The 14,028-nt window shown below is 44.5% G+C and overlaps 1 protein-coding gene across 1 annotated transcript; it reads left to right on the top strand.

Moving 5' to 3' along the window:
* Positions 1–3,817: 3,817 nt before the first annotated feature.
* Positions 3,818–9,305, top strand: CTSL (cathepsin L). The gene is made up of 8 exons (XM_040579745.1): positions 3,818–3,940; positions 4,553–4,688; positions 5,026–5,148; positions 5,230–5,385; positions 5,723–5,947; positions 7,489–7,657; positions 7,991–8,108; positions 8,914–9,305. Exons 2-8 carry the CDS (start codon positions 4,563–4,565, stop codon positions 9,011–9,013), a joined length of 1,017 nt encoding a protein of 338 aa, XP_040435679.1. The 5' UTR covers positions 3,818–3,940; positions 4,553–4,562; the 3' UTR covers positions 9,014–9,305.
* The last annotated feature ends 4,723 nt before the right edge of the window (positions 9,306–14,028 follow it).

Raw genomic sequence — 14,028 nt, 5'->3', positions numbered from 1 at the left:
CATGGCAGCTGAATTTCATGTTGATGAGATGCTTCCCTGGAGATCAATGCCGAGTTTACCCCTTTGACTGCAGAGACAACACACTGCTATGCAAGTTCTTGAGACTACTGAGAAATGCATGGCCTTTGTTGTATTGTAACTTGTAGGGCCAGACAACTACAGGAAAGTTGGCTGTCCCAAAGGAAACATGACCAGTTATTAAAAGGTGTTGTTCCCGAGTGTTAGGAGAGTGGTAAGCCTTTGGAAATCAGTTGACGTTTTGTATGTGTAGAGTTCCTCAAAAGCTGTTTTTCTCAAAGCAATTTGGAAAGTTATCCTCCAAAAAGGAGAGATTAAAATAATGGGCAAGGGTCTTCTTCCTTCAAGGTTTTGATCTTTAGGTTATTGCAGAAAGGACTATGACTACCGTGATTAGCATGGCTATCTAGGTCTCCTCTGGACTGGATAGCAGGGCTTCAGTTGAGCTTTTAAGCAGAAGAACTGAAGGAGCTCTTGATTTCACCCCTTCTCTCTGCTAACCTGGAAGGACTGCTTTGCATGCAAGACCCCCACACAGTTGCTAGTCCCCACAGAGATGTTTTCAATACAGCAAAGACTGCTGTGGTTGGTTTGACTGCAGTACGGTGTCATGATTTTGCAGTTTGACAGAAAATGACTTCTAGCGGTATCTGCCCCGTTACTACCTCTAACTGCTGCCCCCGACCCTCTGTTCATCCCAGCAGACCACCACCATGCTGGACTTGGAGTTTGGTGTGTCAACACATCATGGTGCACAGACAGGAGCAGTAGGAACGGTTCTGGGACAGAGGAATATCTAGTAGCGGTGCAGCATGGCATTTTTACCTTGGCTGAAGTTGTGAACAGTGTATGCAGCACGGCTGGCAGTCTTTACATTGATGACAATATAATACAAATCTCGGAGAGGAAACATTCATCCAGGAGTTGGGTGTAGTCCTGGGCCAGCTTCTTATCCCAAGGTATCTAAATAGCATTCTTGTGATGGCCAGGGTCTGACCATAGCTGTTGCCGTGCTGATTTCCCTTGCATATGCTTATGTTTCTGCACCTGGGCTCCCAGGCTGCCTTCCCAAAATACCCAGGGAACTGATGTATATCCGCATAACAGTTATGACTCAGTGCAAGCCACAGTCCATGTGCTGAAGGTGAAAGTATTCCTGATTCCTTCAAGAATTTCAACAAATTCTCAGTTAAGGTTTCACTATGTATAGTAGTTAAATAAACTTGTAGGGTGAACTTACCTTCACAGTCAAAATGGTATCTGGCATTTGTGTGTGTGTATATGCACTAAGAGTATTCATGAGGAAGGTCACACAGTGGTATCACATGCTACCTGAGTACATGGTAACTTCCCCAAAGAGACAGGACCTCATATCATCTAGGAAAGCATCAGTTTGTATTGGTGTATCTCAGGGCACATTACAGAGCAGCAGACGTGATTTATGGTGTAAGACCTTCTGTAATTTTGACCTTACCTCCCGTCAGGCCAGCTAAACATCTTGCCCTTTTAGAAAATAAGTCCTTGTCCTTAGTTCATTGAGAACTCAGTTGTACCTTTTCAACGCTCAGTTGATACCAGATACAATAACAGAAACTAAGCTAACCTAGATAGGACTAAGAAGTCCCATTGCACCGAAAATATCAGCAAAAAGCTGCTAAGTAAGAACTTTTCAAATCCCATGCAACTCAAATAAAAAACCCACCCCCCCCCCAACTATGAGTTAGTCAAACTATATGAAGCTCATCTAACTCTCCTGAGGTATTTACATGTTTGTTTAGGTAGTGAGAAGTTTCATGCTGGAAAGATACAAATGCATAGTCTTACTCAGTGCATACAATTTTCATTTTAATTTACAAATAAGGAAAAGGGTAATTTTCCTTAGAAAAGGCTGGTCTCAAAACTGACAACTGGAAACACAAATGGTTGAACAGAAAGCACAAGGATATCTAGCTTAATATTTCAAACCTATGCACACTACTAATTACTCAAATTTGTACAAGTGTGCAATGTTGATTGTTGCAGTGCATAATCACACTTTTCTTCCTTTCAGAAGATGGTTCCATGATGTCTGCATGGCCAGTCAGCCGCTAGCCATGTAAGAACTTAAGGCAAAGCAAGAACTTTCAGAAATTTCAGCCACAAAGACCACTAGAAATTTGATAACACAGCTTTGCAAAGCAAGTAAACATTAAAATGATGAGCAAGTAATTCCTAAAACTTGTATGCAGTGTGCATTTTCTGCATTCCTATTTTGAAGAAGTCCTTTCCATGTTTTATATTTCTGCTCGAAGTGGCATGGCTGCACACATATGCACACACATGGATGCACACATCCTGATACATCAGTCCTGAGTGTTCATACACAAGTTTTCACTTAAATTAATTTAGCTTTAAAATACCTTCTTTTCCCAGAGGTTTTACAAGGCCTGCTTATGATTACTTACTAATGAAGTAGTATCACTGTTGGGTGTACTTGCACATTTTTTTCATGGAATCAGTACACTAGTTCAGTGGTAGAAGACTTGCACAGGTACTTTGAAAAGACAAGACAACCCCTCCAGCTTCTCTTTATGTATTCGGCCCTGTAGGACTTCCTTGGGCCAAAGACTGCTCCTGGGATAATCTGGATAAGGAAACTTGTATTGTTTATTTTAATGAGACACTGTGTGTCTTAAGACACCAAAAAAGGGAGAAGCACATATCATATGATTTTTTTTCCTTTTTGCTGTTGTGCAACAGCCTACAAACCCTGTTTTTTATTCTAAATGCATGCTTTTAAGTTTGCAAGTTAAAGATACCAGTAATGCAGGCTTTGCAAGAGTTTAAGTGGGAACCTTGCATAGCTCTTGCAGTTATTCTACTCCTAGAAGCAATTTCCCTGTTAAAAATCAAGGTCTGTCTACTCCTGGTTAGATGCGGACCAAGTCCATGTGTAAACCTATTAGTATCTCACCTGTGCTGCAACTCTCTTGGTGTCACAAACTGGTGTTTTCCAGTAGAGATTACTGGATGCTACTCACATAAATACCGGCCACACCGGTGGTAAAATACCCGACCTTACCAGGCTCGGGCCCAGCGGCAGGAAAAAGCCGTTTTCAGCTTTTAAATTACGAGGCCATAAAAAGGCCTTTCCTGGAAACGTTTCTTGTACCACCGACCCCACGGCTGGGACGCTGCCTGTGGGAGATGCCCCTCAGCCCCGGGGCTGCAGCGGCGGCGGCTGTCCCAGGGAATGCTGTCCCGGGGGATGCTGTTCCGGGGGGGAGGGCGGGGGGGGCTGTCCCGGGGGATGCTGTCCCGAAGGGGGCTGTTCCCGGGGGGGGCTGTCGCGGGGGAGACTGCGGCGGGGTACCGGCCGGCCCGGCACCCGCGCCAGCCCCGCCGGCTGCTGGCCACCAGGGCCGGGCACCTTCAGCAAGAGCATCACGGCAACACGGGCCTGGGCTGCAAACACCTCGACGTTTTTGGCCTTTTTTTCTGTCCTCCAGATTCTGTTTTTCTTTAGTCTGCCAGTTCCCAGCCTGAAGTCCCCCCCAGGTTAAACTCCAGCCAGCTCAGTGCGCTGCCGCTATCTCTAGCCTGCCGGCACTCGTAATAAATGTTAAGACACGAACTGCTCAACGTTAACGGCCTCTGCGGCGCAGCCCCACGTCGCCTCCAAGGGCTCCGGCCATCGCGGCGGCCCCGCAGCCGGCCCGTCAGACCGGGACCGCCCCCCCCGCCCCCGGGTGGCGGCAGGCAGCGCCGGCGGCCCAGGGCGGCCCCGGCCCCGGCGGGAGGTGCGGCCCGGCGGGGCGAGGCCCGGCTCGGCCGCCAATCGTCACGGCGGGGCGGGCACGGCCGCGGCGCGTATAAGAAGGGCCGCGGGGGCAGCACGGTGGCAGGTTGGGTAGGCGGGAGCGCTGGCGGGGGCTGGAGGTCGGTGAGTGGGGCCGGGGATGAGGGAAGGAGGGGGGGGGGGGGGGGGGGGGGGAGAGAGAGGAGGAGGAGGGGAGGGGAGAGGAGAGGAGAGAAGAGAAGAGAAGAGAAGAGAGCGCCGGGGCGACATGTGGCGGTGAGGGGGGGGAAGGCGTCCAGCAAGGCGGGAGGGCGAGGGTCGGGCGTCCCGTGTGCATCGGTTCGGTCCCTGCCCTGCGGCCGGGCGGCTCCCGCCGGGCAGGAGCCGCCATTCTGGCCGCTTCCCTGGGGGCTGCCGGCCAGCCGCCCCGGGCCCCGCCGCCCGGGCTTGTTTACACGCACGGCCCAGGCCCCGCGCCCCAGAGGGGGCCGGGCGGAGGCCGGGTCAGTGCGTGGGGCCTCCGGGAAGGGCTCGGCGGGGGCGGTCGGCCTGCCTGCGGGTCCGCCCCGGGGTATTTGGGGTGCGCGGTTGGCAGTCCCCGCCGTGGTGGGCAGAGGAAGGAGCGGGGCACAGGCGGGGTGCGGGCCGGCAGGCCTCTTTCGGCGCTGGCGGCTGCTCCGTGCTCGGGGCTGTGGAGCGAAGGGCGGCTCGTCTGCCAGTTGCCATGTCTGACCGCTGTCCCTCCCTTCCCGGCAGATCTGCCAGCATGAATCTGTGTCTGATTGCGCTGTGTCTCGGCTTGGGGCTGGCCTTCGGAGCTCCGAGGGCAGACACCGATCTGGACACTCACTGGCAGCTGTGGAAGTCGTGGCACGGCAAGACCTACCATGAGGTGAGCGCCGGGCTACGGCTCGGTTAGGCTGAGCGCTCGCAGCGGGGCCCTGCCCGCTGAGTCATGTCTGCTTTGTTTCAGCGTTTGGCAATGGTCTGCGCTTGGGAGGGATGTCCTTTCTGGGGTCCCTTTGCTGTGTTTCTGCATGGATTCAGCAGTACCGTGCTTTAATTATATGAGGGTGACAAAAAGACCATATCTTAAGCAGCCATTCAGACTTACCGTTTGAGTAGTCTCCCACTTGCTCAAGGATACAAGCCATTACAAAGCATGCAATCTTGCAAGTGAAATTTGTTTGAACTGCCTCCTTGAAGTATGTTGTTTTCTGACCCCTCAGAGAGAGGAAAGTTGGAGGAGAGCGGTGTGGGAGAAGAATCTGAAAAGGATTGAACTCCATAATCTGGATCACACATTGGGAAAACACAGCTACAGGTTGGGAATGAATCAGTTTAGTGACATGGTACGTATAGAGGAATGAAACCTGTGGTTCTAAACAGTGTTGTGTAATGGATGGTGACTGCATGTCTTGAATTTTCTTCAGACAACTGAGGAGTTCAGACAGCTGATGAATGGCTACATATACAAGAAGTCTGAAAGGAAGTACAGAGGGTCCCAGTTTCTTGAGCCCAATTTCCTGGAAGTGCCACGATCAGTAGACTGGAGAGAGAAGGGATATGTAACTCCAGTTAAAGACCAGGTATTCTCTGATGGTGGACTTTTAACCAGTTACAGGTCATTTCCTGAATGCTGCCTCCTCTTCCATAGGGGAAAAGCACTGTGATCTTGTTGAATGAAGCCAAGCACAAGCTTACTAAATTCAGTGTTATTTTGATAAAATTGCTGTACCCCTTTAGGATTTTTTAGGAGTTCTGGACAGAATATCTAGTGACTGAAAAGGCTGTAGTATCCTCATTTGTACATGCCAGAAACATGAAAGTTGGTCTTGTGGCTTTAGCTTTTTTTTTTGCCTTGGTGGTAAGGAAAGTAACTGCCTAATCTGGACAGATTTATAACTTGTGATTTCATTATTTCAGGGTCAGTGTGGCTCTTGCTGGGCTTTCAGCACAACAGGTGCTCTTGAAGGGCAGCACTTCAGAAAAACTGGCAAGCTTGTTTCACTGAGTGAACAGAATCTGGTGGACTGCTCTCGACCTGAAGGGAATCAAGGCTGCAATGGTGGTCTCATGGACCAGGCTTTCCAGTACGTGCAGGATAATGGTGGAATTGATTCAGAGGAATCGTACCCATACACTGCAAAGGTGAGTATAATAGCTGAACTTACACTGCAAGTGTCATGTCTTCTGTGTGGACAAACTGTGTTGGGAAACACTTGCCTAGAAAGGAAGATGACGAAGTAGTAATCAGTACATCTGTTCTTCTGGTTGCATCTTTCCTAAGAAAACTAGAATGACTGCTAGCCCCAGTAGGAATCACATGCTGTACTGGTCTTTGAGGTCAAAATCTTACCAGACCTGTTGGAAAAACTAGAGCAATTTTTTTTTTTCATTCCTCCCCCTCATTGCTGCCTTCTTATCAGGTGTCATGTGTTATCTTGGTTGATACACCAAACCAGAACCCAGCCCTTGTCAACAGTGCTAGTTACTTGAAGGGGTGCTGTTCACCTTGCCATAACTGAGCTGTTACAAAGTTACTACCCATAGACCAGGTAATTCTTGCAGCTAGTGTGATCTGGTTTTTAACATAGTTGTTGGCAGTGTCTTAAGTTCTACTTCTGGGCTAAATGTGCATAAACACAGATTATGGGCAGACTTCTGAAATATACCAATAATGATCTACCAAAAGCTCAACAGGCGTGAGGACAAAAGAGCAGTAGTAAATTGGGTATCATTTGAAGAGCCCATGGTTTGGGCTTTTCACTGTTTGGAGCTCTACTCGCTATGGAATATCTTCCCTTTTGGCTTATTTTGTGTTGACTGAATGGGCACTAGTAATGCTGTTCATTATAACATAGAAGCCTTTGGATTTGGGTTCCTAATCACCTGCATCCCAGGAATCTTGAGTTTCTTGCTTATCTTGGCTCTTCCGGAGATCCCGGGTGATTATAGGAAGTGCTAACTTGCTGAGTACAAGAAGTGAGCAACTGAGGGTGTACTCTGTGCTCCTTCAGTTGGGGGGAGGGAACTTCAGTACTGATTTACCACACAGGTAAGGGAGGGATGTGCTTGCTTCAGTCTATTTTGACTTCACATGGCCTGACTTCCAAAACAGCCCCCTCCCCTGAAGTAAATGCCTGTGGCACCAACAGTTCAGGTTTCACTGTAAAAAAATAACATAATGAAGCACAAATTAACAAATGCTGTATGTAAGGTCATACAGTATGAATGATTAACTTCCAAATCATTTTGTAGAGGTTTTCAAACTATGACAGACTAATATTGTGGATTTTAAGTATTTGCTCAGTGAGCAGTTTCTGGATTGCTTTGTAATTAAAAAATACTTGGCTCTTTTCCATTGTCTATTAATGCATTCTGGGCTTCTTTCCTCCCTGATGAGACTTGTCCTGCCCGCCAAAGAAGGCAGGGTTCCAGGATGTATGATGGTCCTTTGCATCCCAGTAAAGCTTTCCTTTTAGGCCTCACTGTCGTCTGTTTTTTTCTGTACCTTTCAGAAACTAAAAAGCAGCTTCTGTGTTGTCTCTCTCCTTTCCTCCTTTCAAAGCACTTGAAAACAAGGGATGGAAGAGGATCCAAGGCAGAAGAGTCACAATGTCTGGTAGTTCCTGTGCTGACCTGTGTGTTAAATGAAGAACTATGTAATAACTAGGGCTTGCTTTATTTAGGATGATGAAGAATGTCGCTACAAGGCAGAGTACAATGCTGCTAATGACACTGGCTTTGTTGACATCCCTCAAGGACATGAAAGAGCTCTCATGAAAGCAGTAGCAGCTGTGGGTCCTGTGTCTGTTGCTATTGATGCAGGCCACTCTTCGTTCCAGTTCTATCAGTCGGGTGGGTATTTGTTAGCAGCTTGCATGCAGAGAAATTTTTTTGAATACTCTATTCATTACCTTTCAGTTTAATATGTAAAAAACCAAAACACTATGATCTTGTGATGTAGACATAATCAGGATTCCTTTTAATTCTAGTCAGGTTCTCCATGCATTGTACTTGTCCCTCAGTTTCTGCCATGATACACTTCACTTACGACTTCTTTCTCTGACTTTCAAGAGGCTATGCAATATTTATTTGAAATACACAAAGCTTCTGGTGAGGTTTCTTGCACCTTGAGCATCTCTGCATCTTGAGTAGACCTTGTTCATGTGTGAACTTATGCCTCTGCAGGTATCTACTATGAACCAGACTGCAGCAGTGAAGACCTGGACCATGGTGTTCTGGTTGTAGGCTATGGCTTTGAGGGAGAAGATGTAGATGGAAAGAAATACTGGATTGTGAAGAACAGGTAAGATCTCTCTGAGCCTTTAGGGGTAGGGGAGAAGGGAAGGTAGGTTGTTACTTGTAGTGGGGGGGTGGGAAGGCAACAGTAATTAAAATCGGTGTGAAAAATCTGGAAACTGTTCTCAGGCTGTATTGTATGACAAAAGTTAAACCTGACTCAGGCTGATGGCAGCCTAATAAAATAGGCCTGAAGCAGCAAACTCATTCTTCTGCCTTTTTAGTTAATTCAAGGGAGCTCAGTACTGGAACAGCCTGTGAAGCTAGTAGGAGTTAAAAGTGGTTGAGCAGGGGGAGCAGGAGAAAATGGGGTTGCGAAGGTGTAATGGATTTTTTTTTTGGAAGCAGAGCATTGCTCATTTATGTTAAATAGGGTAACACTTGAATTTCAAAGGTGGAGTTACCTTCTAGGTTGGAGGGAAAATAAATTAATGCCAACGGGCATGTCACATGAACTTGTCCCATGTTCTCAGCACTTACAGGGACACCACCCTCAAATGCTGCTTGCAGTCTTGGTCTTCCCTTAAAGTTGGCTGGGAGCAGTGTCTGAGCTTCATGCCCTTGTAATCAAGGATTGCACATTAAGGTCTCCACCTAGTGAAAGGATGGCTGCAGCCTTTATTTTCTGTGAGCTTGGGGTGCCTCTTTTGTAATATGCATTTAATTGCAGGGAAGCACTCTAATTTGGCTGCAGCTATCTTGATTTTTCTCCAGATGTGGAAGGCAGCAGTTTTCAATTTAAACACTTAATGGGGGTATGTGTAAATAAGTATCTTCTGAATATGAAAACAAACCCTTTACTTCTGTTTCAGCTGGGGTGAGAAGTGGGGTGACAAAGGATATATCTACATGGCCAAGGACAGGAAGAACCACTGTGGAATAGCAACAGCTGCTAGCTATCCGCTTGTTTAATGTGAAGACCAAACATTTCAGTACAAGAGGGGATTCTAAACTGAATGACCAAACCCATGTTCACACATGGAGTTAAGACTTGTATCCTTAAAAAATCAATTTAATTGTAAAACTTTCAAAGTATGTTATTACATGTTTGTGACATGCCATTTGTCTTAATTTAATGTAAATGTTGGTATGTATACAGCTTGTAATATTGCTGGCTTTTTACTGCTGAATCTAATAGATTATTTTCCTTTTATAAATTTTAATGTGAATAAAGTTTCTTTCTAAATAAACCCTTTTAATGCCAGTGTATGGATGACTTGGCTTTTATGTTTGCCACTTGAGACTTACCGAACAGGCATCCTAAATTATGCTAGTAACTGAAGCTTGTATGCATACCTCTTCATCAGTTACTAAAATGCAACCCTAGCTGGGAATGGCTAACAGCTGTTATGGAATGGACTTACTTAAAATGGGAAGTAGAAAAATCTCTTTGTCAACCAACAAAGTGACTGAAAATCTGACCCTCATTCTTTGAAACTGTGTTCCCTAGAATGTGCCTAAGTGAATTTTGGCTTAGTCCTGTGACCCAGAGGTGATGCGATCTCTGGTTCTTAGTACTTCATAACATCTTCAGTCTTTGCATGTCCTACATGCAGCATCATCTGATCTTCACTTAGTTTTAATAGCATCAGTGTTTTCTTATGGCACCTCAAAGTACCACACTTCTGTAGTTAGAGTAACTGTCTCCTTTTGAATATTATGTGTACAGTGGCAACACCCAAAAGCACCTGGGCTGTTCAGAGAGAAATCTTATTTCTTGGTCTGTAGGACACTTAATAGTATCTTGCCCCTGCACCACCTTTGGCTGGGGAAGGAAGGGGTGGGCAGGGAGGAATGCTGTTACTACAGGAAGTGAAGCTGGGTGACTCTTAATCCCTGGATACTCTGTGGCTGACTGAACTGTGGTGACTTGCACTGTACCTCCTCTTCTGGGAGGACTGCAGGTATTTGTGCTGCTGAAACACAATTACTAGCTGTTATGTACTGTTGTTTTTTTCAGGTGCCAGTAGTTTCTGCAGAGGATTATTAATTGATAATACCAAAAACAGCGGGGGGAGAGGATTTGGCTTTGGTTTTTGGGTGGTGGCTCATACCTTCTTGCATTTGGGCTGGAGGGGAAGGAGGCTAGTTTTGCAGTTTGACCAGCACCGGTTCAGAGTTTATGGACCCATAGGTTTTTATGCATAGTGTCTTTCCTGAATCTGATAGCTATGCCACAAGGGAACACTTGGACTACAAATTACAAAAGCTGATTGTCCTTATTGTAGATAAAATAAATCTTAAGCTTGCATTTCATAAACACTTCTTGAAAGAAAAACAAGATTGAGGTACCTAGAATAATCAAAACTTTACTCTTCAGCTGTGAGTGTGTCAGTGTGCTGCCTGTATATGAATTCTTTCAACCTGAGTCTCCCTACAAGTTTGTTGTTTTGTTTTTTTTTTTTTCTAATAGGAAGAGCCTCCCTCAGCCCAGTGGCTATTTAACAAGCCACAGAGCAGAAATACCGGTTAGAATTTAGCTGTTGACTTGCTGAGCCTGTTATGGAGAGCATCCATACTACTTGGTGGAAGCTATGGAGGAAATTAATACGGAGCTGAGTTGGTGGTCCTCTAAAGAGTTATTTTCAGAAGGAAACTGCAGTGATCTCTACATTCAAAATGGGAAGCAAGATCAACATGCTGTAAATGAAGTGTGTAGGCTTCTTAAGCGGTAGCTGCTTTTCGTTCTTGCTGCCCCAGAACTGGGGGTGGACGGAGACCTGTCTCTATGAATACTTTGTAATCTTGGAAGCTAACATTACTGTGAGCTTAATAGCACTTGAAGTGGTGCTTTTTTCTATATTGATTAAAACCACGAGACAGTGAGAATGTCCAGCGCACACTGAGACCAGTACAAAGCCTGCTAGGATTTGAACACAGGGAAATGTGTTTGGTTACAAAGGCCAAGGTTAACACAAGTTGCTGGGAAAATAAGATAGTTTTTATGAACAGATGGGAAATGAAAAGGAAATAACTTTCCAAAGCATACGCATGTGAATGGGAACGTAGCTCACAGAAGAGGTATCAGCCTTTTGACTTTTTTAGAAATAAAAAGTGATAATACAGCTACTTGTATGCATCAAAACTTGCTGACTGTTCTGGCTGAACATCCTCCCTTCTGAATGAAATAATCAAGAAAGGGACAGGGTAAGTCAGGTCATGTAGATAAATCAATATTTACATAGCCTTCTTAAGTGACAGCTTCACCCATAGTTGCTTTACATGACAGTGTAAACATTAAAATTTTGTATAAGTTGCAGTTAGGCACTCTGCTAGAAATTTAAAACCTGTTCCCTGTCAAGAATTACATTAAATCTGGTTTTGTGATTCCACTGCAGTGGCCCTATCTTCTGTAGAGCTGTTTCATTTACTTTAGAAGTACTATTATGAAGTAGCAAATTAATCCATAATGGTAAATGTCCTGTTAGGGAAAGTGTTCTCTCTCTTCAAAGTCACTCTTTTCTGAAGATACAGTGAATGCACATTATGTATGTACATAGAAAGCTCCCGAGTTGTTCCCAGAAAAGCTATGGGTAATTAAAGCTTTTGATGACTGTGTTCAAATTTATTTTTTTTTTTTAATAGGCTTTCTTTGGTTTTGTGTTCCTGCTGATAGCTGAAGTTGCATTTATTACAAGATGTATTCTTTCTAAAGATACTAGGGCACAGGTACTACCAGTAAAACATCCTATCTAGGCTGTCCTGTTTAGGCCCTGTCTTTAGTTACAGCTACTGTTGTTAATGGGGACTTAATGAGTGTCTAAACATGTGATTTGGGCACTGTGTTACACACATGGTAGATGGCAGTTCTGTAAAGTGATAAAGCTCTGCCAGTCGTTGCTTGCTTTCAGCTTCCTTGTGAAAATGAACTGTTTTATTTAAATCTGGGAAGAAAAAAGGTTTTGAATTTGGTTTCCATGTGCTGGTGCTTCTCAGCTTGTCCTAAAGGTCTCATAAGAATAACAGTTTCTCTGATCTGCCTGGTGAATGACTGTTTATCAGTAGTTTGTCATAAGTTTCTGAAGACAAGTACCCTTGAGGCAAGGAAAACCATGAAAAGAAATTATTCCACTTACACATGAAGTGCTTATTCTTTAAACTCAAGTCAGAGATGAATTTAGCTGTCATGTAGGTAACTATTTATTTTCCCTCTAAAACCAGTCATTTTCTCATCTTACCTGACTGCTAAGTGGAATGAAATTTTGGTTTTGGTTTAATGTACGTTGTTTTTCATCTTTGTTAACGTGAAATGAATTTCCAGACCTTAACAGTGGGATAAATAAGCTTACTACCTCCCTACACAATCCATGCAGGAAAGTAATTTTCAAAATATTTTTAAGGACTATATTGACAAAATGTTTGTCATCTCACTGTTGAAACCTAACAGGCAAGCCAAACACAGTAAGTTGTGTCAATGAAGTTTTACTATAGTGAATTGATTAACTGGTGATCTACATAAGGGCACTCTAGTTTCTGAACATCAGTTATGCCGTATTTGTTCTTTAATTAATCTCCTTAATGAAACAAAAAAATCCTGCCATGTATCTCTCAATACCAATTAATCAGGTTTTACATATTGGAAATTAACTGCAGTTGCTGGCTATGAACCAAGGAATTGAGCATACCCTGATGGCTGTGATAATGTGAGCTGGTGCTTCTGATCTCTAGGTCTCTTTGCACTTAAGTGAGAGCCTCTTTTTAATTGCAGCCTGTGCCAATACCCTTCATTCTTTTTGTTGGGAAGTCATAGCAGGAAATGCTAAGACTTAGTTATGCTGTTCTGAAGAAAGAATAGTATTGTTTAAGATTAAGTCACTAATGGGGACTTTCTCTCATTCTGTAATCAGGGCTTTATCAAATCATTAGTGAAATTCCAGGTAAGTGCAGGGGCACCTAAAGCAATTGGAGGAAGTGGTATAATTAAGACACAAAATTTCATTTGCAAAGGTTTAATTCACAAAACCAAACCTAGATGACATTCAGTAAGGCTCGTCTGAAAACATACAAGGAACCCCACCTGAAACTTCACTTTGGGAAGGAGGAGGGTTAGCTACATGGTGGACACCTGATCCATGGGTTGATAGTTTAGATATATTAGGAGCCTCAGAAGAAGCCACCTTTGCTTGTGCTCAGAGGACTTGACTGCTTTATTTCTTTTTTTGTGCTAAGTTGCTTGAAGATTGATTTTCCAGTGGTCTAAAAATTTGATTTCTGCAGCAGTTTTTGTTTCCATCATGCTAGCGTCTGTGGAAGAGCTACCACCAACCTTTGTGAGTAAAGGGGCAAAGAAATCATGAAGACAGGCATTTATAAAAGACATACTGTGTTCTTTTTAAAATGCTTCTTCCTTGTTTTGTTCACTTACATTTCTCACCACTTCCAGGAGATTCAAAACCTACTTCTACATGAAACCTGACAGCCTTTCCGAATAAAGTAGTGCTGGGAAACGTGTGTTTTAGAAGTAGCATGTGTTGTCAGGTGTGGTGCCGCAGTTCTGATGCCTATTACCTTACCTTCTGCAGTCCTGGTTTGGGAAGAAGTGGTCAGAGCGGAGTCAGAGAGCGAGCTATTCATTTTCTCAGCCCCCTTCAGAGGAGGGTTCCTGGTAAGGCTGGCTTTTTGAGTGCTTACAGGGAAAGATTGTGGTTGGGCTGAGAGCTGAACAAGAGAAAGATGATTTTCCGGCCTGGTAAGGGTTATCCATACTTAGTGACAAATGATTGCTTTGGACATTCATCTGGAATTAACTTTGTTTCACAGTTCTTTGTCTATGTTAATCCTTCCCCCAGGCCAAGCCTGGTTTAGGTGTGCTCTCCTGGGGTGCCACCAAGGGCCTTCTGAAGCTGTTACAGCTATTATTTTATGTGTCTGCTAGGGAAAATCAGTCTCTGGAACTGGCATGGAAATACTCAGAGTTCTGGTTTTAA

The sequence above is a fragment of the Falco naumanni genome, chromosome Z (genome assembly GCF_017639655.2).
Source record: "Falco naumanni isolate bFalNau1 chromosome Z, bFalNau1.pat, whole genome shotgun sequence".
Lineage (NCBI taxonomy): Eukaryota > Metazoa > Chordata > Aves > Falconiformes > Falconidae > Falco > Falco naumanni.
This window is presented reverse-complemented; position numbering and strand designations above follow the sequence as displayed.